Below are 27,941 nucleotides of genomic sequence, written 5' to 3' on the forward strand. Positions count from 1 at the left end.
TTTTCCCTCCTCCCACCGGCCTTCTTCCCTCCCCGCCCCCTTGGCGGCTTCCCTCCATCCCTCTGTTGGCTCTTAGGAGCGCCCGCCCCCTCCCCCCATTCTGGCTCTTCCCTCCCCTACTCCCCTCCAACAACCCTCCCCCAAATTCCTGTCGCCCGCCCCATCTCCCTTCTCTCTCCCGCCCCGCCCAGGATCTAGCATAATTTCTGTACTTGTATTAACGTCTACGCCCCTCTCTAGACTGTCAGCTCGTGGGCAGGGAACTTGTCTACCAGTCTGTATTCTCCCAAGCGGTTAGTACAGTGCCCTACAAGGAGTAAGCTCTCAGTAAATAGGATGGCCTGCTTATCCCATCCTCTCCACTCTCATACTTCTCCTGCCATTATCCTTACCCACCCACTCAATCCCCCGTCCTTTGCCTTATTGAACTGCCTTGTCGTGCCCCCCGCTCCCCCAATACTCTAGCCTGTTTTTCTCCTTAGCCCCTTATCTTTAATCCTGTAGTTGCGGAGGCTTGTTTCATATCATATTGAGGAATTTGAGTGGTCCCTTCCGGGGTTTTTATCCGAGGAGCTTCTGCCTCTCCCCATGTGTAGGCTCCCCGGGCAAAATTTCCCCAGTCTCTAGGATGGCATTGTTTTCTTTAATCAATCAATGCCATTTATAAGTAGACACTCTCTGCTCTCGTGTGACTGTTTCTTCAGGGCCACTATCATATGGTTTTGTTCGAAATCTTTGAACTCATCATTGGCTTTACTTTCTTTTCACCTAAGCCCCAATTTTCCCTGGAGGGTCTAGAAGTCATTAGGAGTCTTCCACAGATCAGTTTACGAACTACCAAGGTCCGCGATGAATAAAATATTTGGGGGGATTGTTAATCATTCAGACCATGCTATTTGTCAGTTGCTTGAATTCAGAAGTCCAGTAAACTCCTTTCCATAAGAGTTCCACCTTTAAAGCTTCATTGAGTGTGGCTGGAGGTGTCTCCCAAACTTTTGGAACTACGAGTACAGGCAATTTAAAAAACGGACAGAGACGTGCATCATTTCCCATAGGAGAGATGGCTTTAGGAACGTAAGGCTAATAAAACCTTAAATGGGGTGGCATTTTTCTCTCCGTTCTTGGAGAGATTTGACCATTATTTTTAAAATGACAATGACTTTATTGCTTACTTCGAAAAACAATGTAACATGCTGACTTTTCTAAGATTGCTTTAGTTTTAAATTGTGCCAACCGAATGAAGTAAGCTTCTGTTCTAGAAAAATCTTTTGGAGTCCGTATATAAACTGTGTTAATAAATCATTTTGACTGCTTTTGCTAGTAACTACTAGCTTTTAGTAAGCCGAAGCACTTTTTTCTCAGCAAACATTTTCTCTGAAATCAAACCTTGCATGTGTGATTCAAAGCAGAACTGCATTGTAATTAGTAAGCTAGGTTAATTCTTCTCTCCTCTCTACCCCCCTCAGTTGCTTAGACTCTATTATCCAGCCTAGTGGGGAATCTCTCTTCCATTGAACCAAATACCAGTGTCTGGGTAAGCGTGAATTCCAATTGGTGCCTGTCCTGGGTCTTTTATCACTTACATCACTTGAGTGCTGGTTACCAGAGTTCAGCAGATTCTTTTATAAGAAACAATTGGAAAAAAGTACTGATGTTCTGCCTAGCTCTATAATGAAAACAGTTGGGCAGTGATTTTTTTTTCTTCCAAACAGCATATGGAGAATATATTTATATAACAAGGCAGAATTGTATTGCTGAGATCATGTATTTCAATCAGTGGTATTTACTGAGTATTTGCAGTATGCAGAGCGCTGTACTAAGCTCTTGGGAGAGTGCAGTTCAACAGAGTTGATAGACACATTCCCTGCCCACAAGGAGCGTACAGTCTATAGGACCTTTTTTGCAGTTCCGTGTTTGGCAAATAGTAAACACAATTCAGCATTTTTGTGCATGGTTACAGTTAAAGCCCACCCTAAAGGAAATGGGGACTTAAGAAAAAGGACATTTTCATTTTTAAGTGACAGTAGTATGTTGGCATGAAATATGTAGCAGTTATCGTCTTAATGAGTGCCGGTATTGAGATGCTCTACAATGCATGACTTGGTTCAGGCCCTGTCAATGCGATGAACTAAAGCAAAAATTTTTTTGAGAAAATATTGACTAAAGCAAATGTCAGTATCCGAAGAGGTTACAATATAGAGTCTTCCTTGAACAACTTTTTTTTTTGCTGTTGCAATTCTTTTTTCTTTTTAATTAAACCTTTTTTTAAATCCCCAGAAACTAAACTACGTAGAATTTAGCATTGCGGTTTGATAGGCACCCGTAAAAAATATTTTCACAGGTTTTCTCTGAATTAACTGAAAATTTGGCAAGTGTTCAGTAAATACTTGCATAATATACTCAGTCAAAATAACTAATTGAAACATGGATATCAAACTGTTGTTTTGTATTCAAATATGAAATCAAGTAAAAATGTTATTTATAGATCTGCGTGTGAGTGTGTATGAATAGAGCTGTCCTTTGGTTTCAAAAGCGACACTGCCAATCCTGGAACATAGTCTGCGACACACCTTCGACAGCAAGATGTAGCTGTAGAGAGTTCTTGATATAGAATTTCTGCATATAATCATGGAGGAAAAATGCTTGCTGTGGATGACATGTAGCTCTTTTGACTTCTAGTACTAGAAACTTGTTCATCCAATGAACGAATCAGTTAAAGATGAAAAAAAGCATTGCCTATGTACATTTTAGGGGGCGGTGAGTAAATATATAAATGTATACCAATAGGATTTTTTTAAAAAAATTGTTTTTAGTCACAGGAGAATTCAAGAAAACAAGACTGCTGTCAGACCAGTGTCCTATTTAACCCAGTATTCTTTCCCTGACAGTGCCATTAAGATGTTGGAGGCATAGGTTATTGATTTTTCTCCTTGACATCCATCCTAATGATCAGGGATGGATCATCCTTAGGGCTAACATGACCAAGTTCCTCCCTTTAGTGTCCATTATTGACCTCCTTGGATTTATGTAACTCTCTATTGATCCTGCTAAGATTTCTAAACTTCACAACTTTCTGCGGTAGTGCGTTCCCTAAGCTTAAAAGCTCCAGTGTGAGGAGAAGCTTCCTTTTGTCTGTTTTGAATCTGATGTCTTCAGACTTCAATGGATGCTCTCCCTCATGTGTGTATTTTGGAATTCAGTGAATAACAATTCCATATCCTCTCCACTTCTTTGTCCTCATGCTTCTTGATTTGCAAACCTCGGTCATGCTCGAACCTTTTCATTTTTCAAGGTAAAAATTTCATTTTACCTTAGCAATCTGGATTCTTGGGAGTTTAAGCAATTGGTTAAATGAGAAGAAATAAAAAATATTACAGGAGGCAAAAGAGGAGGTGAAAGAAGTCATTCCAGAAAGATTGTATTGTGCTCTTTCAAATATTGACATTTCTTCATTCAGTATATTCCATATACACAGTCTAACTTTGCCCAGAAAGAATTTTGAGTATCTCTTTGATCCTTGCGCAAAGCATCGTTAATGTCAAGGGGAATTAAATGAAAGGAAGGGAGAATGTCTTCCTTATAATATATCAAAAACAACACATCTGACTGTTAGTGATGTATCCCATCCCTTTGTTGCAGCTCTCTCATTACTTATTAGCACACCTACCCTAAGGCAGGTTGGGAAAGAGAGAAAGGAGGGAAAGATGCAGATCTCTTGTAAAGGTGGGTGGAGGGGGAAATTGAAGCCACTAATGCTAAAATGAGCCTGTGGTTTCTCTGAGTTTTATTTATTGGTGCCATACTTGAATTCCGCTAGTTAGGATTACTTAAAGAATTAACAGGGTATTTTTATTTTAAAGATCTGAAAGTGTTTGCCTTCGTTTTTATCAACCTCATTCCCTGAAGGTGGGGGTGGTAGTAAGAATGCTGCCCAGATTTGGAAAAAAACATTTTAAGATTATTAGCTGTAAATTAAAGTTGATTGCCAATTAATAATAATAATAATAATAATAATAATAATGGCATTTAAGTGCTTATGGTGTTCGAGGCACCGTACTAAGAGCTGGGGTGGTTACAAGCAAATTGAGTTGGAAACAGTCCCTGCCCCGCACAGGATTTAGTCTTAATCTCCATTTTGCAGATGAGGTAACTGAGGTACAGAGAAGCGAGTGATTCATCCAAGGCCACACAGTAGGCGAGTGGTGAAACTGGGATTAGAACCCTTGACCTTTTTACACCCAGACCCGTGCTCTAGCCATTACGTCATGCTGCTTCCTGTACTTTATTCTAAGGGGGTATGAAGGGTCTCTCCAGTATGTGCATTTCCTTACTTTTTTTAAACTGCTATTTTTCCGTGATTTGCTTTTACTGGCACCAACCAACTTAACGTTCAACCTAGCTTGGGTGAAAGTGGGCAAGAGTTGTTTTTTTGTGCTTGATTTCTAAAGTAGATCTTCTCAAATGCAGAATGTTGACCACTCAGTGGTCATTTCTAAACTGGACCTGCAAACCACTGTAGTGGAATGGCCGTAGAAGACTACATGGAGGTTTTGTTGGGTGGAAAACATGGACATCCTCGTGGGGAGCCGGCCGAGGGTCCTGCCTTCGGAAGCCGGACACATCCCATCCAACCCTTGCCCTTGGCTCATTATGAGTCCATATCAAGCTTGGCCTCACTTCCCCAAGGCAAAGCATTTGTGCCTTTCCTTCTGTAGGTTGCTGAGAGTTTGAAGTCCACACAGCCATAAGGATTAGCGGGAGTGTGCAAAATCACCATACAGAAAGGGCCAGTTAGCTTCTCCCCTCTCTTCTCACCTTCACCCACTTCTCAACCCAGAAGTGAGCCCTGGACCACTTCTAAGACATTCCAGGCTTTCTTCTCTCCAGCGGCACCCCAACCCCACTCTCTTGGGTCAGTGGGCTGCAGCGCTTAGAGCCGGCACTACGGACTCAGACTGTAAAAAGGACAAACCCTCCTAGAGCCAGGCCTATCGTCCTAAATGGGAAAGATTATTCTTTTTCTGGCTTCTGTAATTCAGGAAACCATCCTGGTTTTTTGGCCCTTGTTTTTAAAGTGCGTAACAGAATGAGATAGAGTTACTTGAAGAGTTGATTTACGAGCCCAACATTTGACAGGAACTGCTTACATCATTGTTTAAAACCTATGAATCAAGCGAGTGAGGCCCAGTAGAACAACATGGGACTAGGAAACAGGAGACCCAGATTCAAATCCCAGAACTGCCACCGATCTGCTGTTTGACCATGGGCATGTCATTTCACTTCTGAGCCTCAGTTTCCACATCTGTGAAATGGGGATAAGATAGATTGTGAGCCCTGGTGCGTAGCCCATAGTAAGCACTGTATAAGTGCAGTTATTAAAAACAAGATATTAAATAAGGAGATCCAGAATGCAAGAATGATTACTCCTCTCCTAGACAATCATAGACTTCTTGTGGGCTTGTTCCTAAGGAGGTCTGAAATTTAGGAGAAGGCATAGTCGTCTTTCTCCATTCTAGCATTTGCCTTAAGATCTCATATGTAGTGTGTCTGGCTACTCTGGGGCAGCTCTGCCCACTGTTTTTTTTTTAAACCTGTATTCACAGGCCTGTTGCAGAGATATTTAAGTTGCTAATGTAATTAAGCCAAAATTCAATGCCAGATTTTTCTGCATAGTCATTCATTTGAAAATATTCTTTCTAAATTAAAACTTTTTTTGAGAAAAATAGACTATTAGGATAAAAATATTGCTGTTGCGTTTTCTTCTGGAGCTGTTCTTTCATCCGGTGCCAGAAATCAGGGCACTCTGAAGTTAGTCACAGTCTGAGTTCATTCCCACTATCTTTATCAGTCTTTGGTTCAGTCTTTGCTACAAAGTTATTTTCCCTTAATATGCTTTCCTCCCATTTTGTCAGTGAGGAACAGAGATTCGGATGTTAGAATTCCTGACGTATCAGGGATGGAGTTGGAAATAAAATTAAAACTGTTTTCCAGCTAGTGTACCTTTTTTTAAAAAAAGGGTATTAACTACTTGCCACTTGCCATGTGTCAAGCACTGGCCTAAGCACTGGGGTAGACACAAGAATAATCAGACCCCAGCTGAAACCCACTTCTTGCCAAGGGGAGGGCCACCTCCCTTCCCCCATCTCAAGCAATAATAATGATAGAATTTGTTAAGCACTCACTCGGTGTCAAGCACTGTGCTAAACACTGAGACAGATACAGGCTAATCAGATGGTACTCAATCCCTGACCCGCACAGGGCTTACAAAGTTAAAGAAGAACAGGTATTGAATCCCTATTTTGCAGAGGAGGGAACTGAGGCACAGAGAATTTATGTGACTTGCCCCATGTTACCCAGCAGACAAGTGGCAGAGCCAGGGGTTCCCTAAGTCCCAGGCCCGTGCTCTTTCCACAAAGCCAGGCTGCTTCAGATTGGACACTGGGTCTGAGGGAGTGAGAAGAGATATTTTCTCTCCATTTTACAGAAGAGGTAACTGAAGCACCACAAAGTTAAGTGACCTGCCTAAGGCTGCTGGTGGCAGCATTGGGTTCAGGATCTCACTTGGAGGAATCTTGGTGAAGTGCCAGGCATCGAGATCCCTGGTTCCTTTCCCACAGAGCTCACACCTCCTTTCATTCATTCATTCATTCAATCAATCGTATTTATTGAGCACTTACTGTGTGCAGAGCACTGTACTAAGCGCTTGGGAAGTACAAGTTGGCAACATATAGAGACGGTCCCTACCCAACAGCGGGTTCACAGTCTAGAAGGGGGAGACAGACAACAAAACAAAACATATTAACAAAATAAAATAGAGTAATAAATACATACAAATATATATACATATATACAGATGCTGGGGATAGGGGAAGGAGGTAAGGAGGGGGGAGGGGAGGAGAGGAAGGAGGGGGCTTAGTCTGGGAAGGCCTCCTGGAGGAGGTGAGCTCTCAGTAGGGCTTTGAAGGGAGGAAGAGAGCTAGCTTGGTGGATGTGCGGAGGGAGGGCATCCCAGGCCTGGGGTCGACGGCGGGACGGGCGAGAACGAGGCCCAATGAGGAGATTAGTGGCAGAGGAGTGGAGGGTGCGGGCTGGGCTGTAGAAGGAGAGAAGGGAGGTGAGGTAGCAGGGGGCGAGGTGATGGACAGCCTTGAAGCCCAGGGTGAGGAGTTTTTACCTGATGTTTAGGTTTATTGGTAGCCACTGGAGATTTTTGAGGGGGGGAGTAACATGCCCAGAGCATTTCTGCACAGAGATGATCTGGGCAGCTGCGTGAAGTATGGATTGAAGTGGGGAGAGAGAGGAGGATGGGAGATGAGGGAGGAGGCTGATGCAGTACTCGTCGGGATAGGATGAATGATTGAACGAGCAGTATAGCTGTTTGGATGGAGAGGAAAGGGTGGATCTTGACGATGATGCGGAGGTGAGACCATCAGGGTTTGGTGATGGATTGGATGTGCGGAGTGAATGAGAGAGCAGAGTCTAGGATGACACCAAGGTTGCGGGCTTGTGAGACGGGAAGGATGGAAGTGCCGTCAACAGTGATGGGAAAGTCAGGGCGGGGGCAGGGTTTGGGAGGGAAGATAAGGAGTTCAGTCTTGGACTTGTTGAGTTTCAGATGGCGGGCAGACATCCAGATGGAGATATCCTGAAGGCAGGAGGAGATGCAAGCCTGGAGGGAGGGAGAGAGAGCAGGGGCAGAGATGTAGATTTGGGTGTCATCAGCGTAGAGATGATAGTTGAAGCCGTGGGAGCGAATGAGTTCACCAAGGGAGTGAGTGTAGATCGAGAACAGAAGGGGACCAAGAACTGACCCTTGAGGAACCCCTACAGTTAGGGGATGGGAGGTGGAGGAGGAGCCCGCAAAGGAGACTGAGAATGAAGGGCCAGAGAGATAAGAGGAGAACCAGGAGAGGACAGGGTCTGTGAAGCCAAGGTTGGCTAGCGTGTTGAGAAGAAGGGGGTGGTCCACAGCATCGAAGGCAGCTGCGAGGTCGAGGAGGATTAGGATAGAGTAGGAGTTGTTGGATTTGGCAAGCAGGAGGTCATTGGTGACCTTTGAGAGGGCAGTTTCTGTGGAATGTAGGGGACGGAAGCCAGATTGGAGGGGGTCGAGGAGAGAGTTGGCGTTGAGGAATTCGAGGCAGCGTGTGTAGACGACTCGTTCAAGGAGTTTGGAAAGGAATGGTAGGAGGGAGATAGAGCGATAACTAGAAGGTGAGGTGGGGTCAAGAGAGGGGTTTTTTTTAGCATGGGAGAGATGTGGGCATGTTTGAAGGCAGAGGGGAAGGAACCAGTGGAGAGTGAGCGGATGAAGATGGAAGTTAAGGAGGGGAGAAGGGATGGAGCGAGAGATTTCATAAGATTTCCTTCCTCCACCCCTGAAAGTTGCTTCTCACCTCTGACCCCTGCCCTCACTAATCAGGTTGGACACAGTCCCTGTCCCACATGGGGCTCACAGTCTTAATCCCCATTTTACAGGTGAGGGAACTGAGGCTCAGAAAAGTTAAGCAACATGCCCAGGGTCACACAGCAGACAAGTACCTTTCGATGAAGCTCCCATTTGTTGTCTCCTGTTATTGCTTTTTTTTGCATCCTTTACTACTCATCCTTTTCTCTTAGCTATCACCTAGTTCTGCCAATAACTGGCAGATTGTGCTTTGAAGTTACAGGTCAGCCATTCTTTTCAGGACTTTGCAAATCCGAGGTCCTGTTTAGCTGGAGGCTTTTGGTAGACTCCCAGAAGTAAGACCGAACTGGCCCAACAAAAATACTGGGAAAATCCCAGTGAGCTACACAGCCTGTATTGGTTAATCTGGACTGCGACTGCAGCCCAGGTTGTAAATTCCTTGAGAAGACTAAATATGTCTTCTAACGATTAAATAGAGAAGCAGATGGCCGTGTGGAAACAGCGCAGCTCTGGGAGTCGGTACCAGAATTGACAACTCCACTTGCATCTGTGTGACCTTGGAAAAGTCACTGTACTTATCTTTGTGTCAGTTTCCTTTGTAAAATGGGGATGTAATACCTGGCCAAACATCCATGGGGAAATAGCCTGGAGGCAAAAGGAATGCAGAAACTTCCTAGCAAGGAAGAGCCAGGGATGATAAGGGAGCTTTGAGAGCCATCTGCATACAGGTGATGGCTGAAGTTAAAAAAGCCCATGATCTCCCTGAGAGAGTGAGCATGGGGATGTCAAGTTGACAAGTCCCTGCATCAAACCCCGAGAAACACCACTCCAAACTTTGGTTAGTTTGACACTATGCTAAGGATAGCTAACCCTAGAGGTTATATCGTCAAGATTGTACTTCACAGTTTTTGTCTCAAAGGCAGGGATAGATGTTCACTAAATCCTGCTTTCCCAGAATAACTAGACTTATTGAAGCTTAGAAGATGATAGGTCTGAACAAACAAAAGGAAGTAGTTCATGCATTGAGTGATAGGCGTGCTGAGTGACCATGGGTAAGTCATTCAACTTTTCTGTGCCTCAGTTACCTCATCTCTAAAATGGGGATTAAGACTGAGCTCCATGTGGAACATGGACTGTGTCCAACCTGTTTAGCTTGTATCTACCCCAGCACTTCGTACGGTGCCTGGCACAAATACCATTAAAAAAAAAGGAATTTGTTACTGTTTGGTATTATAGGCCAAAAATATCAGTTGATTTAAGAGGGGTCAATAGTGAATTACTAGAAAGAAAGTTGAGGAAATAGAGGGAAAAGTTAGACATAGCTAAATGGAACATTCCCTAACGATAAGGATTGAACGTCATAGATTGTGAACCCTTCAAGGGACAGGATCCGGGTCTAATTCCCACCTGCCTACTCCTTCCCAGTGCTTAGTACAGAGCTCTTTTAAAAACAGTAAGCATTTAATACTATATTTTACTAAAAAAAGAAACTGATAACTTGCTTGGGTGGATCATCATTTTGAACCAATAGTAGTTTTTTAAGGTGTCCTGAGGGATAGAATCCCAAGCTTTATTGCAGTTTCACTGTTACAACTGTTGCTGCTGCTTGTACCTATAGAAGGGGGTTGACAGATTTTTCTGGTAAAGGTGGATCTTAACAGAACCATATAGATGGCATCCTGATGTTTTAAGCTTCTAGGGCTTTTGAATTGATTTTTCTTTTTTGTCCACCCTTTAATTCAGCCGCATCCTAGGAGCAAAGTGAACTCTTCACTCTTGCAAAGCCAAAATGCTTACCCTCTTCTGTACTCAACGTGCCCCGGCCCTTAGTTTTCTTTACAGTCTTCACTCCTGCAGAATGTCTTCCCTCCACAACCCTTCAATTCTGTACTAAAGCTCACTTCATGGAGCCTTCCCACTCTATTCCTGTGTGAATCGAAACACACCAATTACCCCAATAACTCTCAGCTCTTTGGTCTGTCTCAGGTCTAAATCTCAATGCTTAGCAAAGTGGACCTGCACATTTTTTTTGGCCAACTAAGTCATCTAGTGGGAATAGTTTAGGAAGAGTCATTATGGAGGATAATGAAAAACGGGAAGACTGTAGCAAGAGAATAATAGTTTCTCTCTTTTTCGGACTCCACATTTCTTTCCCATTCTGCCATCTCCTCCTTTTCCTCCCAAGGTTGTGGATGAAGCTTTGAGGGTGTCTGTCTTAGTCCATGTGAGAAGTTAGGTCAGTCCTAGGGAAGGTGCCAAGTGTCTTGGGCTGGAAAAGACCTTCTTGTGGCTCGGCATCAGACCAGGGTTCAGGTATTTGTGGGCTGATGGATTGAGAGGTGGGTAGAGGGCATGTAATAAGACTAAAATCTATTTGCTTTACTAAATTTTTCTGTGTCCACTGTCCGTGAAAGTCCCTTGTTGCAATGATTTTTCCCACTTTTCAATGTACAGCATCTTCACAGTGCAGAAAAATGCAGTTTTGATAACATTAGAGGGACTGAGTAATTGTGTACTAGTAGATGTTGTATGAAAGGAATAATAGCTTTTTTTCTTACTTCCTGTTGGCTACTCTCTTGGTTCAGATTGCATGGTGTTATAACATCATATCCGTTACTGAATTCTACTGTAGCTATAAAAAATATTGAATTTGAGAGTAAGTAAACTGATTTTTTCCCCCCATGTAGGAAACCTATGAGACTATTCCAGGCCAGTCAAAGATTACATTCCTTTTACAAGCCATCAGAAATACAACTGCTGCTGAAGAGGTATAATTCCTTAATTTATTCATTTTCCAAAATGTAGGTTGTGTGGGATGGATTAAAGGGGAGGTCTCTTCATTTGAGTTCCTTAAATATGACTAGAGGTTACAGATCCTTTAGATTTCCATGGCACAGTGAATTATTGTTCTTTCCTAGATTTGGTTTATCTTAGTGTGGACTGTTTTAGAATTGCTAAGGCTTTGGTAGCATTCTTGTAGTCCTTCGGGCCTAGGCACCTTTGAAAAAGTTACTGAAGGCCTGCAGTTTCGTTTTTTGAACCGAAAGAAGGTGCCTAGAATTGCTATTTCAAAAGTAGAGCTGTTTTCTTAAGGTTGAGACATTTAAAGAGAGTTCTTTTTGAAATAAAGAGAAAGCCTTTGTGAATATTTGATCTAGAAGATAACCTTAACTGAAAATGATAGGCCCTGAAACATGTCTTTTGGTGAAAGGATTTGAAAGCACTTGCTGATGAAATGTGGAAGGTAGTAAGGGGATATAGAGGAGGCAGTGCAGTATCTTAGGTGATCAGCGAATGACTGTAGCCTAAAGCTCTGGGTAATTCAATGCATTGAATTATGAGTAAACACATAGAGAGCTAACGTGTACTATGAAGGACAGTTGTAAAGTGACCTACACTTTAAACCAGTTTGAAACAAGCTTTGGAATGGACGTCAGAGAAAGTGGCAGAAAGCCAGACTGGAGGTAACAAAGGTAACCTAGGGACAAAGTTTTGCCATAAGGTTTGTATTAAAATTTTGCACATTTCATCCACTCACCTATTTCAGCCAGGATGTAGCTTATATAGAGCTTAGAATGATCAAAACTTTGACAGTGAAGGGTCCAAAATGTTTCTCTTTCTCTCTGACATTGCATCTGATTCCAAATACTGTGTGGCTTACTGGAAAAGCATGTGCCTGGGAGTCAGAGGACCTGAGTTCTAATTCAGGTTCTTCCACTTGTCTGCTGTGTGACTTTGTGCAAGTCCCTTCTCTTCTGTGCCTTACTTACCTCTTCTGTAAAAAGCGGATTAAGACTGTGAGCCCCACGTGGGACAAGGGACTGTGTCCAAACCGATTTGCATCTACCCGAGTGCTTAGTACAGTGCCTGGCACGTAGTTAAGTGCTCAACAAATACCATCAAAAATACATAGAATGAAGGACTAATAAAGTGTTTTATGTGAGTCATCACAAATTCACAGACAATTGCTTAAATAAAAAATGAGTGAGTATTATACATGATGGTGTTAGCTATCATTCTCAGAGTAAAGCTAAAAAACAATGCAGGTAAATGAGGAGGGCAGGGGACAGAGATCATGTTAAGGCCAAGGTTTGAGAGTTCAAGGAAGACACTTCTCATTAATATGCTGGCGTCAACCCAAACACTTAGAGCTTTGCAGTTTGAGTTTTCACGGTGTCCTTGTCATTCTCCTAATTTGAAAACATTTCTGGATTTCTTCAGAGGTTGTGGGTGGAAGTGATGCGAAGTCTGTACCTCACTAGATGAATAGGCCTCTTTCCAACTTGAGATGAGGGTAGAATGCACAGAGAGAAAGCAAAATTCTGCCTAAAGCTGTGACAGTGGCTTACCATTATTAGGTAACTGGAAAAATTTGATCCTTTTTTTCCTTGATTTTTAAGAGGTGGAATGTTGATGCACTAAATTCTAAGTGAAGAAAAATGATTCCCTTAACTTTGTTCAGTGAATTGGTGAAAAGAAAAAGGCCTTTTACTCACGAGTGGTATAGCCAAATAAATGAGGAATAGCTTCATCAACTAGTGGAAGCACACCAGTTTAAAGCCTTATTTTCTTTTCACAAGTAACCCATCACCTATCATAGAATTGCTGAACTTTCTGTTCTATAGGCTAGGCAAATGGCTGCTGTCCTCCTGCGACGCCTTTTATCCTCTGCATTTGAGGAGGTTTATCCAACTCTTCCCCCCGATGTTCAGAATGCCATCAAAAGTGAACTGCTGTTGATTATCCAGATGGAAACCCAGTCTGGAATGCGGAAAAAAGTCTGCGACATTGCTGCAGAGCTGGCCAGGAATTTAGTAGGTATGAACTGACTGGTTTGCTCATGCCTCATCTGGTTTTGGAAGTGGGAGAGGGAAGAGAATGCCCAGCCAGGTGGGAGGGGTAGCCTTGTCCATCGGAATCCTTCCCCAGGGAGCTGGAGGGGGAAATGGGCGGTGGGGGGGGATGGGGACTTGTGACAATAGTCGGGGAGAAGGCAGGCCCAAAAGTGTGGGAGGAAAGGGAAGATCTTGCTGCAAAAAGTCTGCCCTCTTTATAGGGGAGGGTTTTTTATGCATCAGGAGGAAGGAATAAACCCAGCCTTCAGGTCTACCCCCCCCCCCCCCCCCCGCCACCCAGGAAATTAGGGCTTCGGAGGTGGGGGCATACAAGAGCAACAGGATTGAGCCCAGCCAGCAGATGTTCCTCACTCATTCCCCAGAGGTCTGGTCTCCTTTCCAAGTTGCTTCTGCCCCCAGTGTATGTCCTTTCTGCACAGGGGTAGGGAGGGACAACTCAGGGGCTTTGTGACCCTGTTAGACTTTTCTATGAATAGATTTTCAGGAGGAGTTCTGATACTATTCATTGGACAGGAGTCTTACTTTGGATAAGGCTCTTTTTATATCAACATCGTCATCAACAAACACTGTTCATTGAGCAATTAATGTGCAGATCACTGAACCAGACACTCCTGATGTCAAGGAGAATGTTGGTTCATTTGAAAGACAAAGGATTCGGTGTCTGCTACAGGATACCTGGCAGTGGGTTCAAAATACGGGGAACAAACACATGACTGTTTTCGAAATGCAGGTATTATTTAGAACCTTTTGTCATGTGGGGGTAGGGCCTAAAAACATTAACCTGATCTGAAGAAGCCCCCAAAACACAGTGGCGAGGAAACGTATCCACTTGTACCAGGCTCCTCGCTCCCCTTCTGTGCGGACTCCCATCTGTTTCCCGTCTTGGGGATTGTTCTCCCAGCTCTTGCCTTGGTGGCTAGCAGCAAGCAGGCTTCTTTTTCCTTTCTTGCACAGACTCAAACTTCCAACATCTAAAGTAAGAGGTAAGGTGAGTCAGGCAGAAAGTCCTTGAGACTGTAAGGTCCTTGTGGGCAGGGATTGTGTCTACCAACTCATTTTCCCAAGCACGAAGTGCAGTGCCCTGCGCATAGTAAGTGTTCGATTGATTGAGTAATCTCCTTCGACTTGTGATGTTTCTGGTTTCTTTATAACGTTGGTGCCCAATTCAGTTTAATTGAATTGTAAGGCGTATGGGAAAGTATACCATGGCGGGACATTCTCTCTGGAGTCTTTTAGTGGCTTGAGAGTCGTAGTGGAGGAGGTACTGTAATTGCAGTCCCACCTCAGTTTCTCTTAAAAATGGGAGGGGAAAAATTGGGAGCAAAAGGGAGCAGCATTATACAGGACCCTGTAGAATAAAGAGCTGCCTTAGAAATGAGTCCCTCTGTACTTGGCATTGTCTTTATTATATATGTAATGAAGTACATACTGACATATTTCAAGAGATATTCCTAAACCCATTTGCTTGTTACAGTGTTAAGCAGCAGCTTAAACTGTTTTGTTTTAAATCTTCTAATGAACAGTATCACCTTGGAAAACTTAAATTAGTAAATTTGAGCCCATTTAAATGACTAGAAATCTTTTGCTTCCAGATGAGGATGGGAATAATCAATGGCCAGAAGCTTTGAAGTTCCTTTTTGACTCAGTCAGTTCTCAAAATGTGGGACTGCGAGAGGCTGCCCTTCACATTTTCTGGTATGTGTGTGTACTGTACAAAATGTTATGAAAACTTCCCTTAATTCCCAGTTCTATAACAAAGGGATTTTTAAAATTTAATTGAAGGACAAAGAAAAACTTGATTTGTTAAATGCTAACTGTTCAAAAACAAATACCTTTAAGTTTACAAATGTGTCTTTTCCTAATTTGGGTAAGGGAGAAGTTAAACACCTACTGTTTGACTGTTCTTCCTGTGATTTAAATAATCCTGTGTCACCCTAGTTTCTTTCCCATTGATATTTCTGCTGCTGGGAGGAATGGACTTTGAAAGGATTTCTTCTGTCCCATTCTCTTTCATCTCTCTTCCTCTGCCCTATACTTAATAAAATTCTTCAGCAGCCCGCTCTATCACATTCTTTGTAAAGCAGGATTGTGTTAGGGCTCAGAAAAGAGTGAGATTCCATTTTTTCTCTACCTCTTTGTATCGTCATTAGACCTCCCACCATATAAGCTTCTCATGTTCCTACTGAATGTTATCAGAGTATGCATCTTATTTATTTTCTATTGACCTCCCAAATAGAGATGTGGCCTTTGCTTCATGCTAAGTTAAAATAACTTGAGATACTTTAATGAATTATCTAAACACATATATGCATTTGACATTGAGGCCTAGCTTTTTTTAAAATGGGGCCCCGTTTTATGTTTTGCATAATTTTTAGGAATTTCCCTGGAATTTTTGGAAACCAGCAACAACATTATTTGGATGTCATCAAACGGATGTTGGTTCAATGTATGCAAGATCAAGAACACCCATCGGTAATTTTCTTTTCAGTTTATTTTCTTATGGTTAGCAGTTGGATTTTATTCAGTGCCTTAATTTATGTGGGAACTTTGTGCAGCAAACCAGAATTGTCTTCACATAATTTTTTTTTGCTTTTCAGTTTTTAAATTCAAAATAACGCTGGTATAAACAAAATGAGATCTTGAGTGAAAAACTTGAATATGCATCAAACAAAAATAACTTGTCTCCTCCATCTCGTTTCTTTGCTTGCCTTTTCTAGATCAAGACATTGTCTGCTAGGGCTGCAGCGGCATTTGTACTTGCCAATGAACATAATATCACTTTGCTTAAACACTTCGCAGACTTGTTACCTGGGATCTTACAGGTAAGAAAATATGGGAAGATTATGGGGTTATTTCTATTTTGTGTAAATGCCAGCCCAGGTGCACAATAGCTCTGATGAACTATTACAGTTTGAGTGAGCATTTTAAAGTGCTTGAAATGCCGGACTGATTATAAAGGTGTCTTAATAGACATGACTCTGCATGTACTTTCCCCAACAGGACTACCTCCAGTTCTGTGCAGTCTTTGCACAAGGTAGACAATTGTTGACTAATCGGCTTGTTGTTAGAAAGGGAAAGGAGATTGTCCTAAGGTCTGTGCCCTGAGGTGTCTGAAACTATGCACTCTGTCCTGGGGCCTGTTTTCTGAACCGATTTACACAGAATAAAATTATGACCCGTTTGCCTGAGAGTAGCTGAGAGACTTCATTCTAGAAAAGGAATTGATTTTTGGAGGAGCTGGAAGTAGCTTTTTGATGTTAAAGCTGAGAAGAACAGGGTGCCAGTTGTGGGTGGTGGGCTGATGATTTGAGCCATTGCTCCCACATAATTAGGGCCATAAACTTCCCCCTATATCTCTTGGGGTTCCTTGCTTTGGCTCCCACAGGAAAGGAGAGAACCTGCCAAAAGCTGGAGCTCTCTTCTGACCTGGAGCCGGGAATAAATAGATACTCAAAGCCCTGCTGGTCTCGGGGAATCGACTCCATGCCAACTCTCAACCATTTCTCCAGTGTGTCTCCTTAATCCTGTGAATGCTTGCATTTCCCCTTGCCGTGTGTGTGTGTTTTGCATGTGTGTGCATCTCTCTGACTCCACGTGTGTGGATCGATCATTCATTTTTCGACTTGGCCCTACCCCAAGTTTCCTGGAAATGGAAAGTTGGGCACCCTTGCAGCAGACTATTAATCAAAGATGACTGAGAAAACCACTACGGTCTCATGCAGCTATTGAGAGTGCAGTTCAGAAAAAGTGTCGAAGGATAGCAGTCAATTTATTAAAGCTGAATGAGCAAATATTATTTTAGCGAGTTTATTCACTAGAAAGAAGTCAGCATAAAATGGAAAGTTGGAGCAAAGGTGCCTACTGATGTTCTTAGTGAATGAGTAGATTGGATCGGTCGATCGGTGGTATTTACTGAGTGTTTACTGGGTGCAGACCACTGTTAGGCACTTGGGAGAATAACAGTGTAACAGAGTTGGTAAACAGTTTTCTTTGCCCACAGGATTTTATCGCTTAGCGGGATCTGTAAGTTGTCCAACATATGTGAAAGTCGTGGAGTTTTCATAAATTTGTTTCTAAAAGTAGTTTTTATCAGGAGTGGCCAGAACTAATGAGTTGTTTAGGTGAAGGAAAAGTGGAAAAGGAGGACTACATAAAACTATATATATTTATAAAATTGTACACAAATCTCCCTACCTTTTAGGATTTTGAATTTTAAAATGGGCACTGTCAGTCCAGGTCTATAATAAACAGGTAAACATATGATCAGATTGGAAATAAATTGAAGTTGGGATTATTATTATTAATATGGTGTAAAATGCTTGCTATGTGTACTAATATTGTGCTAAGCACTGGGGTAAGGTACAAGACAGTCAGGTCCCACATTGGGCCCCACAGTCTGAGAGGGAGAATAGATATTGAACCCCTATTTTGCAGATGAGGTAACCTAGGCAGAGAGAAATTGTGACTTGCCCGAGGTCACCCATTAGGCAAGCAACAGACCTGGGATAGAACCCAGGTCTTCTCCCAGACCCATGTTCTTTCCACTAGACCACACTGCCTCTCTAGTACATATAGCACACAGGAGTTGTTATACTCTAAGTAGAAAAAAACCTAGAAACAAGACAATTGCTGGAGGTTCTAAGAGAAATATACTGTAGGATTTCTGGTTCTCTCCTGTGATAGTCTGGTTCTCTCAACACACTTAAAACAGGTGGAAATGACCTGTTTTACTCACATGCTCAGTGTTTTCGATTGCTTTAGTACCAGGTTTTCAAACAGCACTCTGTCTTGCCCAGATGAAATTTTACTTTCGTAGACATAGAATGGAGAGGGTCACAGATGGAGCAAAGGGAACTTGCTGACTCTAGATAGTTTTTCACCTCTCTCCACTCTTCTTAAGGACCAGTGGCAAGCAGACCAATGAGTGGTCTTACCACCCAAATTGGGGTGGTGCCATTCTGTTCTGTAACTGTGGTTGTCCTTCAGGACTTCCCTCTAGGCTCTCTACTCACTCCAATTCCTCAGGGAGAAAATCTGCTCATATGGTGTCATCTGTGTAGCTGACTCCCAAATCCAGGTGCCTAGCCCTGAACTCAAATCTGATTTATAATATTGAAACACTTCCTGCCTTTGGAACTGTCCTAGCTGATGAGCTTCTAGCACCTCAAACTTAATACGGGCAGTACTGAACTCATGTATGAATCTCATACTCTTCCACATCTCCCTAACTCTCTTTCTAATCATCCCTCACTCTTGTTTCTCATCCTTCCTTGGCTTCACAAAACCACATTCCCCCCTTCAAAACCTTCCCTAAAGTTACCTCCTCAGGAGACCTTTTTCTTAATTAGTCCCTCTTTTTTGTCCATAACATCCCATTTGCTGTCTCTTTATTCACATTACCGTTAATTATCCATTTGTGTCGTCTCTGAATCTGTTTTCTCACTCTTAACCAGAGTATATCGATTTTGTCTCCTCCATTAGACCGTATGCTTTCTGGGGTTATGTCTTTTATTTTTGTATGTTCTCCAAGCACCTAGTAGAATGCTCAATCATACTGCTGATTCCTAGGAATTTTTTTGAAATCTGTCTTTGGTCATGTTAAGAAAAAAAAAAAATCAAACGAATTTTCCAGGCTTGGTCACGAAAATCATTTACTGTTCCTTGCTTTTCACCCCTCCCTTGTCTCTTTGTTCCTGCCTCTTTCTTCCTCGTGTCTCTTTCCTTTGTCTGAGGGTCCTTTTTCCATCTCCCTGTCGACTAACAATCCATTAGGCCCAGCTGCATTTCCAAAGCAGTACCATTACTGGGGATATTGAGGAGAGAGGTGTCAGATCTGCTCCCTTCTTTCTAGGTTGCAGAGGCCCCTGGTTTTGGTTGAAGATGAGTAGAAGGGGCCCCTCTAATGCTGGAGTTTTGTATGTAGGATAGTAAAAGAGTGTTGGGTGCATGCAGTGTTTATAGGATGAATGCGTGGCTGGAGAACAAAACATCAGGCTATTGCTTCTGTTATATATTTCTCGGGGATGTTTTGAGAAATGGAACAATGTGTGGCATTATTTGATTACCCGAGAAGAAAGGAACTCCACAAATTACATTTTTGCTCCTTTTTTTCCCTTTTCCATCATAGGCAGTAAACGAATCCTGTTACCAAAATGATGACTCCGTCCTAAAATCCCTTGTTGAGATCGCAGATACTGTTCCAAAGTTCTTACGCCCTCACTTAGAAGCGACTCTCCAGTTGAGTCTGAAGGTAAACTTAAATACTAGAGTAAAGTTAGCCTTTCTGTTTTGTTCTTATTGTTGATTGAATACTTAAATCTTCTTGGATTTTAGTTATGTGCAGATACCAGCCTCAACAATATGCAACGCCAGCTTGCCCTCGAAGTAATAGTGACCCTCTCTGAGACGGCTGCTGCTATGCTGAGAAAGCATACAAATGTTGTTGCACAGGCTAGTAAGTATTGTTATTTTCTTTCATAAAAGTGTTAGTTCATTTGTACAGCTAAAATGTAAACTTTGTTTAGAAAAAATTGCTGTGTGCTGAGAAGCAGCCTCCTCACTGGAACCCCAGTTTTGGTGTGCGGCATCCGGGACACCACAGATTTTCCTGAATTGTTACATGGAGAATTGTAAAACTTGAAACATGTTTTAGGGGATTCTGTGGTGAAAATGGTGGGTGGGGATCTGAACAAGATAAAACGTTTTGGGTGTGAAATGAATTTCAGTAAGATGGATTATAAAAGCTATTCGGCTAGTATTCCTCTCTACATTTAAGGTTCATGTCCCCTTCAGTAAGAATTGGATTTGTAGTAAGACAGCCTTGCTGCTAGGAAGAGATCCACATTTATGGCAATAGGACTGTAGGACCCGCAGGTTAATGGCTCATTAGTTGCCTGGAGTATGTGATTTTGGAATAACAGTTTGCAGTACTTGTAGCACTACCTCTTGACCATATGACTGGAAGTGTCCCTCCACTAAGCTCTCATTGGCTTCATGACAGAAAAGTTTATCGGCTGCTCTTATTTCTAGATGCTCAGCACCACTATGGTATTTACCAAGCACTTACTCCGTACAGAGGCCTGCACTAATTAGTATAATAGAAATGATAGATATGATAGTACTATAGAATTGGTAGACATGATCCCTGCCCTCAAGGACCTTAGTGTCTAGCAGATAAAATGTTCGTCTTATCTGTTGTGACTTTAGAATTGTCTTCTGTTTTCCTGGTATAGCTGCAAGGGTCTTGCAGCTAAACTTACCATTTTTCTATCTTGTGCCCATGATCCAGATCCTCAGTATTAGAAACTAATTTCAGCCCTTGAATGTGGCAGAGGAAACTGTTGCCAAAGCTGAAAATAACACTGATAGCATTGTTTGACTATTCATCCAAACAGTCAGGTTAAGTAGCCCTTTAATTTTAAAGACTGAGTTGGGTGTCAAGCTTGATTATTGATAAAATGCCAGAATATCAGCTACTTTGCCAAGTGACGTAGTACTTTTCTTGCCTACCGTGTCCTTTTTGAAATCTCGACATCTTATATTCTCCATGCTGCGTGTGAAGCTGCGTGGCTCAGTGGAAAGAGCGCAGGCTTGGGAGTCAGGTCATGGGTTCTAATCCTGGCTCCGCCACTTATCAGCTGTGTGACTTTGGGCAAGTCACTTAACTTCTCTGCCTCAGTTCCCTCATATGGAAAATGGGGATTAAGACTGTGAGCCCCATGTTGGCTAACCTGATTACCTTGTATCTCCCCCAGTGCTTAGAACGGTGCTTGGCACATAGTAAGTGCTTAACAAATACCAAAATTATTGTTATTATTATTATTATTATTATTATGCTGTTAGGCCGCTTGGTTTAGAGATTTCACTGTCAGTTATCTGTATTTTATGTTCTGCAGCTGTGATCTTATTTATACTACTGCTTGTCACCACATCACTCTGCAATTATCAGTGCAAAGTAGATCCTTAATACATACTGTTGATACTGATATTCACAGGATTATAAATATGGAATTGGCATGTTGAAGTAAAATAGACAATTCATTTGGCGTTATCTTTTATTTTTCCATCTTCTGTGCTTTCCCTTTTTGGACAAATTCCTACTGATGGAACTTCTAGACTTTGAATAACAAAATTTAAGCATGTCTTCAGCTGTGGGAGTGTCTTAATATTCTGAGCTTGATGTAGAAACATGTGTGAATTCATCAGGTGGTCCAAGAAAAACTGAAAAAGACTAAGTGATAGGCATTAATTAGATAGTATGATCTGAAAATCTAGAATTAATGAAAGTAAAACATTTGATGCTCTATTAAGCCGCAAACACTCAGTGTCTTTCCAAGATCAGTGAACTGAAACCCAAATAGGGACATTAAAAGGCAAGTTCATTTGTGGAGGAAGAGATGGGGAGAAGATGAAAGATGTCCAGACCAGCTCCTACTCGGCACCTAGCTTGTCTTATCAGTAATTAATTCTTGATTTAAATAATGCTTGGACTTCAATCAGTCGATGGTATTTTCGTGCAGAGCTTTGTACTGAGCACTTGGGAGAGTACAAAACAGTTGGGAAACCCATTCCCTGTTCTCAAGGAGCATACTGAGTATATTGGGAAACATTTAAAATAAAGGTAAAGGTAAAATAAAGGTAAGGGAAGCAACTGAGTATGAGGATATGCACATAAATGCCGTGGGGTTGGGGATGGCAGGAAGAGTACCTTAGTGCTCAGGGAGTGGGATTAAGTACATGGGAGAGGCGGTAGGAAGGAAAAATCGGGTGTGGATGGATGAGACATCAGTCTGGGACTGGGACATCAGTTTGGGACATCAGTCTTATCTCCCTGGAGGAGATAAGATTTCAGTAGGTATATGAAGATAAGGATATGTAGGTGGAGAGACACCCAGGCAGAAGGGAGCCCGCTAGACTGTGAGCCCGCTGTGGGGTAGGGACCGTCTCTATATGTTGCCAACTTGTACTTCCCAAGCGCTTAGTACAGTGCTCTGCACACAGTAAGCTCTCAATAAATACGATTGAATGAATGAAAGGGAAGGCATGAGCAAGGGTTGACTGACAGGTGAGTAGGTTGGTGTTGAGTGAAGTTTGCGGGCTGGGTCCTAGTGGGAGAGGAATGAGGATAAGTAACGGGGAGGGAGCTGATTGAGTGCCTCGAGTCTGATGGCGAGGGGTCTCTGCTTGATGCGGAGATGATTGGGCAACCATTGGAGGCACTTGGAGTGGCGGGGTGGGGGAGGTGTGTGGAACTTTTTTTTGAAAAATGATCTGGGCAGCAGAGTGACTTACGGACTGGAGGAAGAGCAAGACTGGAGTCAGGGAGGTCAGCAAGGAGGTTGGTGCAGTAGTTGAGACAGGATATGACAAATGCCTAACCCAGTGGGGATGCAGTTTGGATGGAGAGGAAAGGGCAAGTTCTGGAGATGATGTGGAGTTAAGCATGATGAGATTGAGTGACTGACTGAATATTTACTCCTTAAGCACTGTGATAGTCACCTCATTCCCAGCCCCACAGACCATACGTACATATCCTTCTATTCTGCCATTTTCCTTAACCGTAACTTATTTTAATGTCTGTTCGCCTCCTGTTTGCATGCTCCTTGTGGGCCGGGATTATGTCTACCAACTCTATTGTATTGTACTCTCCCAAGCGCTTAGTTCAGTGTTCTGCACACAGAGCTGGTCGGAGGGGAGAGATGAGTCAAGGATAATGCCAAGGTTGTGGACTTGTGAGACAGAAAGGATAGTGGTGTTATCCAGTGGTGGAAAATACAGGGGAAGGACAGCATTCTGTGGGGAAAATGAGACCAGTCTGTTGTTTGGATATGGTATGTTTAATGATTAGTTGGTTGTCAGCTATTTCATACTATTGATTCAAGTACCAAACTATTTTAGGATCTTTGAATGTTAATCCTCACTCCTGCCACTCATTTGCTGTGTGTCCCTGAGAGTTATTTATCCTGTAATATATATAGTTGTCCTTCATGCTCAAAGAAGACTCATTACTGGTGGTGAAGTTCACTTAAGAGAACTTCAGGCCTTTAGATTTTCTTATCAATAAATTTATGAGCTAGGACTTTTTAGAGGGATTTTTAGAAATCTCATCAAAATAATTCTATGTGTTGGCATCAGTTTCTCTTGAGAAAGGCGTAGACTAATTCCATACAAATCTTGTAATTCCTTTGATTTTTTTTTTCTATTTTATAGGTGGCAAGGGGAACCATGTTTCAGTAGCAGGGAAAGACTAAATTTTATTGATTTGTCACATTTAAAGAAAGATGAATAGAACTGTGTAGTCTTTATATAATTTCTGTTATGATTATTACACATTAATTGGCTTTTCCCTCTAAAAGAAAAGTCGCGTTAATTATTGCAGTTTTTTGGACATCTGAATAACCCAAAGATTCTGTGATAAGGTATCTCTGCTAGTATTTATTTAATATCTCCCTTTTTTATGAGCAGGTCATTTGGTCCTCTGAAATGGACAATATCCATACCCAAAAGCAATACCTCCTCAGAAAATAAAGGCAAAACAGAGCAAACACACTGCTTTGACTTTACAGATAAAAACACAATGTTTCCTGCCCCAACTTTACCCTTCTCAAGGTTGCTAACTGGGTGACTGGCATAGTTAGGGACTTTAATTCTTTACTTACGTTGTATTCCTTTCAACCATTTAAAAAATACGTATGTTTTTCCTGGATTATGTTTAATATTCTAAATTCCTTTCTATCCATTCTCACCTTCCTGCCCCCCAACTACGATCTAGCATTGGTTCCCAGAATACAGAATACTCTCAATCACCTCATTTGGAAGAAGTAAGCCTCATTAAGCCATGGTTTCTGTTCTCAGAAAGTTGGGTTTTGCTTGCAGATACTTATCAATTCTCTGTCACAGTGGGCACATCAGTAGCATATATTGACTACCCATTGTGTGCAGAGCATTGTATCAAATACTTGTGAGAGTAGAGTAGAATTATTATACATGAGTCCTGCCCATAAGGAATTTGCAGTCTAGAGGGGATGCAGACATTTAAATCAACTATACTTGGGAAAATGTAATAGAACACATAAGATCTATTCATAAGTTCTATGAGTACTTCAGTACATCAAGACAGATTTGTGAATTCAATGTGGCAGTAAATAATCCATTCCTTTATTGTTTCCTGAAAGTATGCTGATTCCTTTTAGGACTACATAAAATGAACATTAAGAAAATAATAAATTTGAATGTTCTCTTCTGGGCTGTAGGAAAACAATGATTTTTTTGTGTGTGTGTTTAGTTCCTCAGATGCTAGCCATGATGGTTGATCTGGAAGAAGATGAAGACTGGTCAAATGCTGATGAGCTGGAAGATGATGATTTTGACAGGTAATCGCCTAGAGAATGTTTTAAAAAAAATTGAAGTCATATGGTGTAGTTGAGAATTTAGGATTGGGAATCAAACATTTTTGAGTGCCAATCGTGAATTTGTCATCTTAGTTGTTTTGTGACTTGGCCTTACCTTTGATATATTTTTTAGTAAATATGGCCTCACTTCAGAGGGACTTTGAGGAAGCTAAATTGTTGAGTTTTTAATGACCCTCCTAAAGACATTAGTAGTTTTTCCATCTGAATAATCAAAATGACTGTCACTAGACCACGGTGCTCTATCTACTAAGCCACATTGCACTTGTAAGAAGGAATTTCCCATTAAGGAGTGGTTTTAAACATTGAAGTGGGTTAATCAATCAATCAGTCGTATTTATTGAGCGCTTACTGTGTGCAGAGCACTGTACTAAGTGCTTGGGAAGTACAAGTTGGCAACATATAGCGATGGTCCCTACCCAACAGCGGGCTCACAGTCTAGAAGGGGGAGAAGGAGTTAGTAAAATGCAGTCTTCTGGAGAGTAAAAAAAAAATAGAATTGATTCTCTTTGTGGTATGGCTTTGGTATGTTCCTTTCTAAGACAGAGATGAACTAGACCTCATTCATTGTGTATAGGTAAACATTTTTAGGTTTGCCTCAGTGCTGCTAGATTTTGTCATGTAGGCTTTTCAAATAAATAAAAAAAAATTGAATTAATAAAAGGAATTAGGGATTTAGTTGCATTTTTAACCATGTGTCTTGTGTAATAGCTCTTGCTTTAAGAAACTTATGGTGCACCACTTATTTATGTTTAGCAATGCAGTTGCTGGTGAAAGTGCATTGGACAGAATGGCATGTGGACTCGGTGGAAAACTAGTTCTACCAATGATTAAGGAACATATCATGCAAATGCTTCAGAATCGTAAGTTCTTAATGTACACTTCAAAGGCTGTAATAGTGAACTCTGGCAAAGAAAAACCTGAATTCTTTTTGCAGTCGCTTAGATTGCCTTTAAGCCTTGTCACTTTCCAGCCTATAGTCTGCTGGATTTTTTTCAAAGGTGTTCTCAGCTTGGCAGAATTGCACCCAATCATCTTGAAGTTACAAGCATAATCAGGTAAATAGAACCAACGATCTCTGTCCCATGCAGAGCTCATCATGGTGAAATAGGGGGGTAGGTGTCTTACCCCCATGTTACAGATGAGAATACTGAGACCCAGAAAGATTTCAGTGATTTGCCCAAAGTCATACAAGTCATACTTAGCCAGTAGCAGAGATGGGACCAGAACCCAGATCTCCTGCCTTCCAGTTCCAGGCTCTTTCTGCTGGGCACACTGCTTCATTTGCACCTGTATGAATGCTAAAGGTAAGTAATGTTTTAGGCATAGGAGAGGATAAGCACAAGTGCCTTCTCCTTTGTTGCTCCTTTGATTTCTTGTCATTTCATCCCAATCCGTCCCAGTGGGTAGGGAGCACTGGAGCCCCTGTCTTGGCTAGATGTATCTAATTATTCAGTCAGTCATATTTATTGAGCGTTTACTGTGTGCAAAGCCCTGTACTAAGCGCTTGGGAGAGCACAATATAACAACAGACACATCCCCTGCCCACAGTGAGCTCACAGTCTATCGGGGCTCTGCACACATTAAGCGCTCAATAAATACCATTGATTGATTGACCATTGAGTGATCAAAAGTGTAGTGAAGCCAGGTTGCAGGTGGAAATGGCTTTGCTCTAATCATTTTTCTGTAGGTATCGTACTCTCTCAAGCTCTCAGTACAGTGCTGTGCACCTAATAAGTCCTCAATAGTTACCATTGGTTGATTGATTGATTTGTCCTCTTTCCTGCAGACAGTTTTGCAAGACACTGGTGAGTCTTTTCTCCTTTACCAGAAGTGAAAACCTGGTTTTCCCTACTTCACTTTATGCTCTGCTTGCCATCTTTGGGTGGATAATATTCCCCTAAAGAGAGATACTTCCCCTATCACAACTTCTGTGCTCACTCAAGTTTTTCAGGACTACACACTGCCAGCTGCCTCTGATAGCCTGCTCCACGGCTTAAAGACCTGTCTCCATCTCCCCTCACTAAGAACCAGTAGCATTCCTCTCCCTTTTCTGGCATGGGCTGAAGTGTAGCCATTCCAGTCAGCAGCATCAGGTCAGAATTACACAATTGGTAACTCCAGGGTGTCATATGGCAAGACTCTGGAGACATGCCCCCCTTTCTCTTTTTCACCTTCTATAGGGGGAACTTTTTTAAAAAAAATCAGGAAATGCCAAAGCAAAACCACAAGTTTTACAGAAACAGAGCCTGAAAAAGGAGCCCATAGAAGAGAGAGAGTTTTCTTCTTCCCTTAGGGAATTCAGTAAAGGATGCAGGGTCACGCCCTTAGTAGAAGACCAATAGAGATGGGTCTCTATTCCCCTCCTCTTCCACTCTCACATTCAGACTCACCACCACCGAGTCCTCCTTATGTGGAGGGTGTGGCATTTTCTTTAAAGAGTAGCACTCATACCCAAAATTTCCCTCCCTGCTGAGATTAGTTGGCACTCAATGATAAAAAAAAAAAAATAGGTTAGGAGTGTGTCAGTATACCTCCCTGCCAGCACTCATTTCTTCTATTTGTTCAAAGTTAAATCTTTAAGATTTTTAATATCTCTGTACTTGTCTTCTTAGATTGTAGGTGTATTGAGGGCAGAAAGTATCTGATTTATTTAATATGTTTCACTCAGCACTTAGTAATGTGCTCTGCAAATAGAAAACCCTCAATAAATACCATTGATTGATTTCACCCCTCTGGAGAACCACAAAGATGATTCCTGCGGTTCAGTCACAGGGAGCAATGTTGTTTTCCCAATCCACAGTGAGTGCATGGCAAACACAAGAGTTCTGTCGGTTTCTAAGAGCCATAACAGCTCAAGCCAAAGGAAACAGGCAGTTTGTACTCCAAGTACCATGAGTATATAAGGAATGCAGAAAAGACCATTCCAAAACACCATTACAGACAGGATGAGTCGTACACCAGGGGAATCCACTACCTCCTTAAACCTATTAATGGTTACAGCATTTCTCCTAATATTAATGGAAAGATTTGGATTCTTAGAACATTGTTAGGTAAGCATTGCATAAAATGGACTGCCAGTTAGTGAACAAATTCCTGGAAGGGTGATCCTTTGGGAAATAAGAATACCGGGCAATAGAAGTAAAAATCAAGTGGGAAAAGATGAAAGATTTCTAGAAGTTTGGCTTGGTTGTGCAATTTATGCAACCTTGTCATCTATCTGGACCACCTCTCTTTCCTCATGTTTAACTGGACAGTTAAAATGAGCAT

At 42.0% G+C, this 27,941-nt stretch overlaps 1 protein-coding gene across 1 annotated transcript in view; it reads left to right on the forward strand.

Moving 5' to 3' along the window:
- IPO5 (importin 5) overlaps window positions 1-27,941 on the forward strand; it is a 68,619-nt gene that overhangs the window by 15,970 nt on the left and 24,708 nt on the right. Inside the window, exons 4-12 of the mRNA XM_038759058.1 lie at window positions 11,095-11,175; window positions 13,033-13,225; window positions 14,856-14,958; window positions 15,639-15,735; window positions 15,981-16,085; window positions 19,391-19,513; window positions 19,597-19,717; window positions 24,548-24,635; window positions 25,428-25,534. Coding sequence (XP_038614986.1) covers window positions 11,095-11,175; window positions 13,033-13,225; window positions 14,856-14,958; window positions 15,639-15,735; window positions 15,981-16,085; window positions 19,391-19,513; window positions 19,597-19,717; window positions 24,548-24,635; window positions 25,428-25,534 — 1,018 coding nt within the window. The remainder of the gene's footprint in view (window positions 1-11,094; window positions 11,176-13,032; window positions 13,226-14,855; window positions 14,959-15,638; window positions 15,736-15,980; window positions 16,086-19,390; window positions 19,514-19,596; window positions 19,718-24,547; window positions 24,636-25,427; window positions 25,535-27,941) is intronic.

Source organism: Tachyglossus aculeatus, chromosome 17 (genome assembly GCF_015852505.1).
Source record: "Tachyglossus aculeatus isolate mTacAcu1 chromosome 17, mTacAcu1.pri, whole genome shotgun sequence".
Lineage (NCBI taxonomy): Eukaryota > Metazoa > Chordata > Mammalia > Monotremata > Tachyglossidae > Tachyglossus > Tachyglossus aculeatus.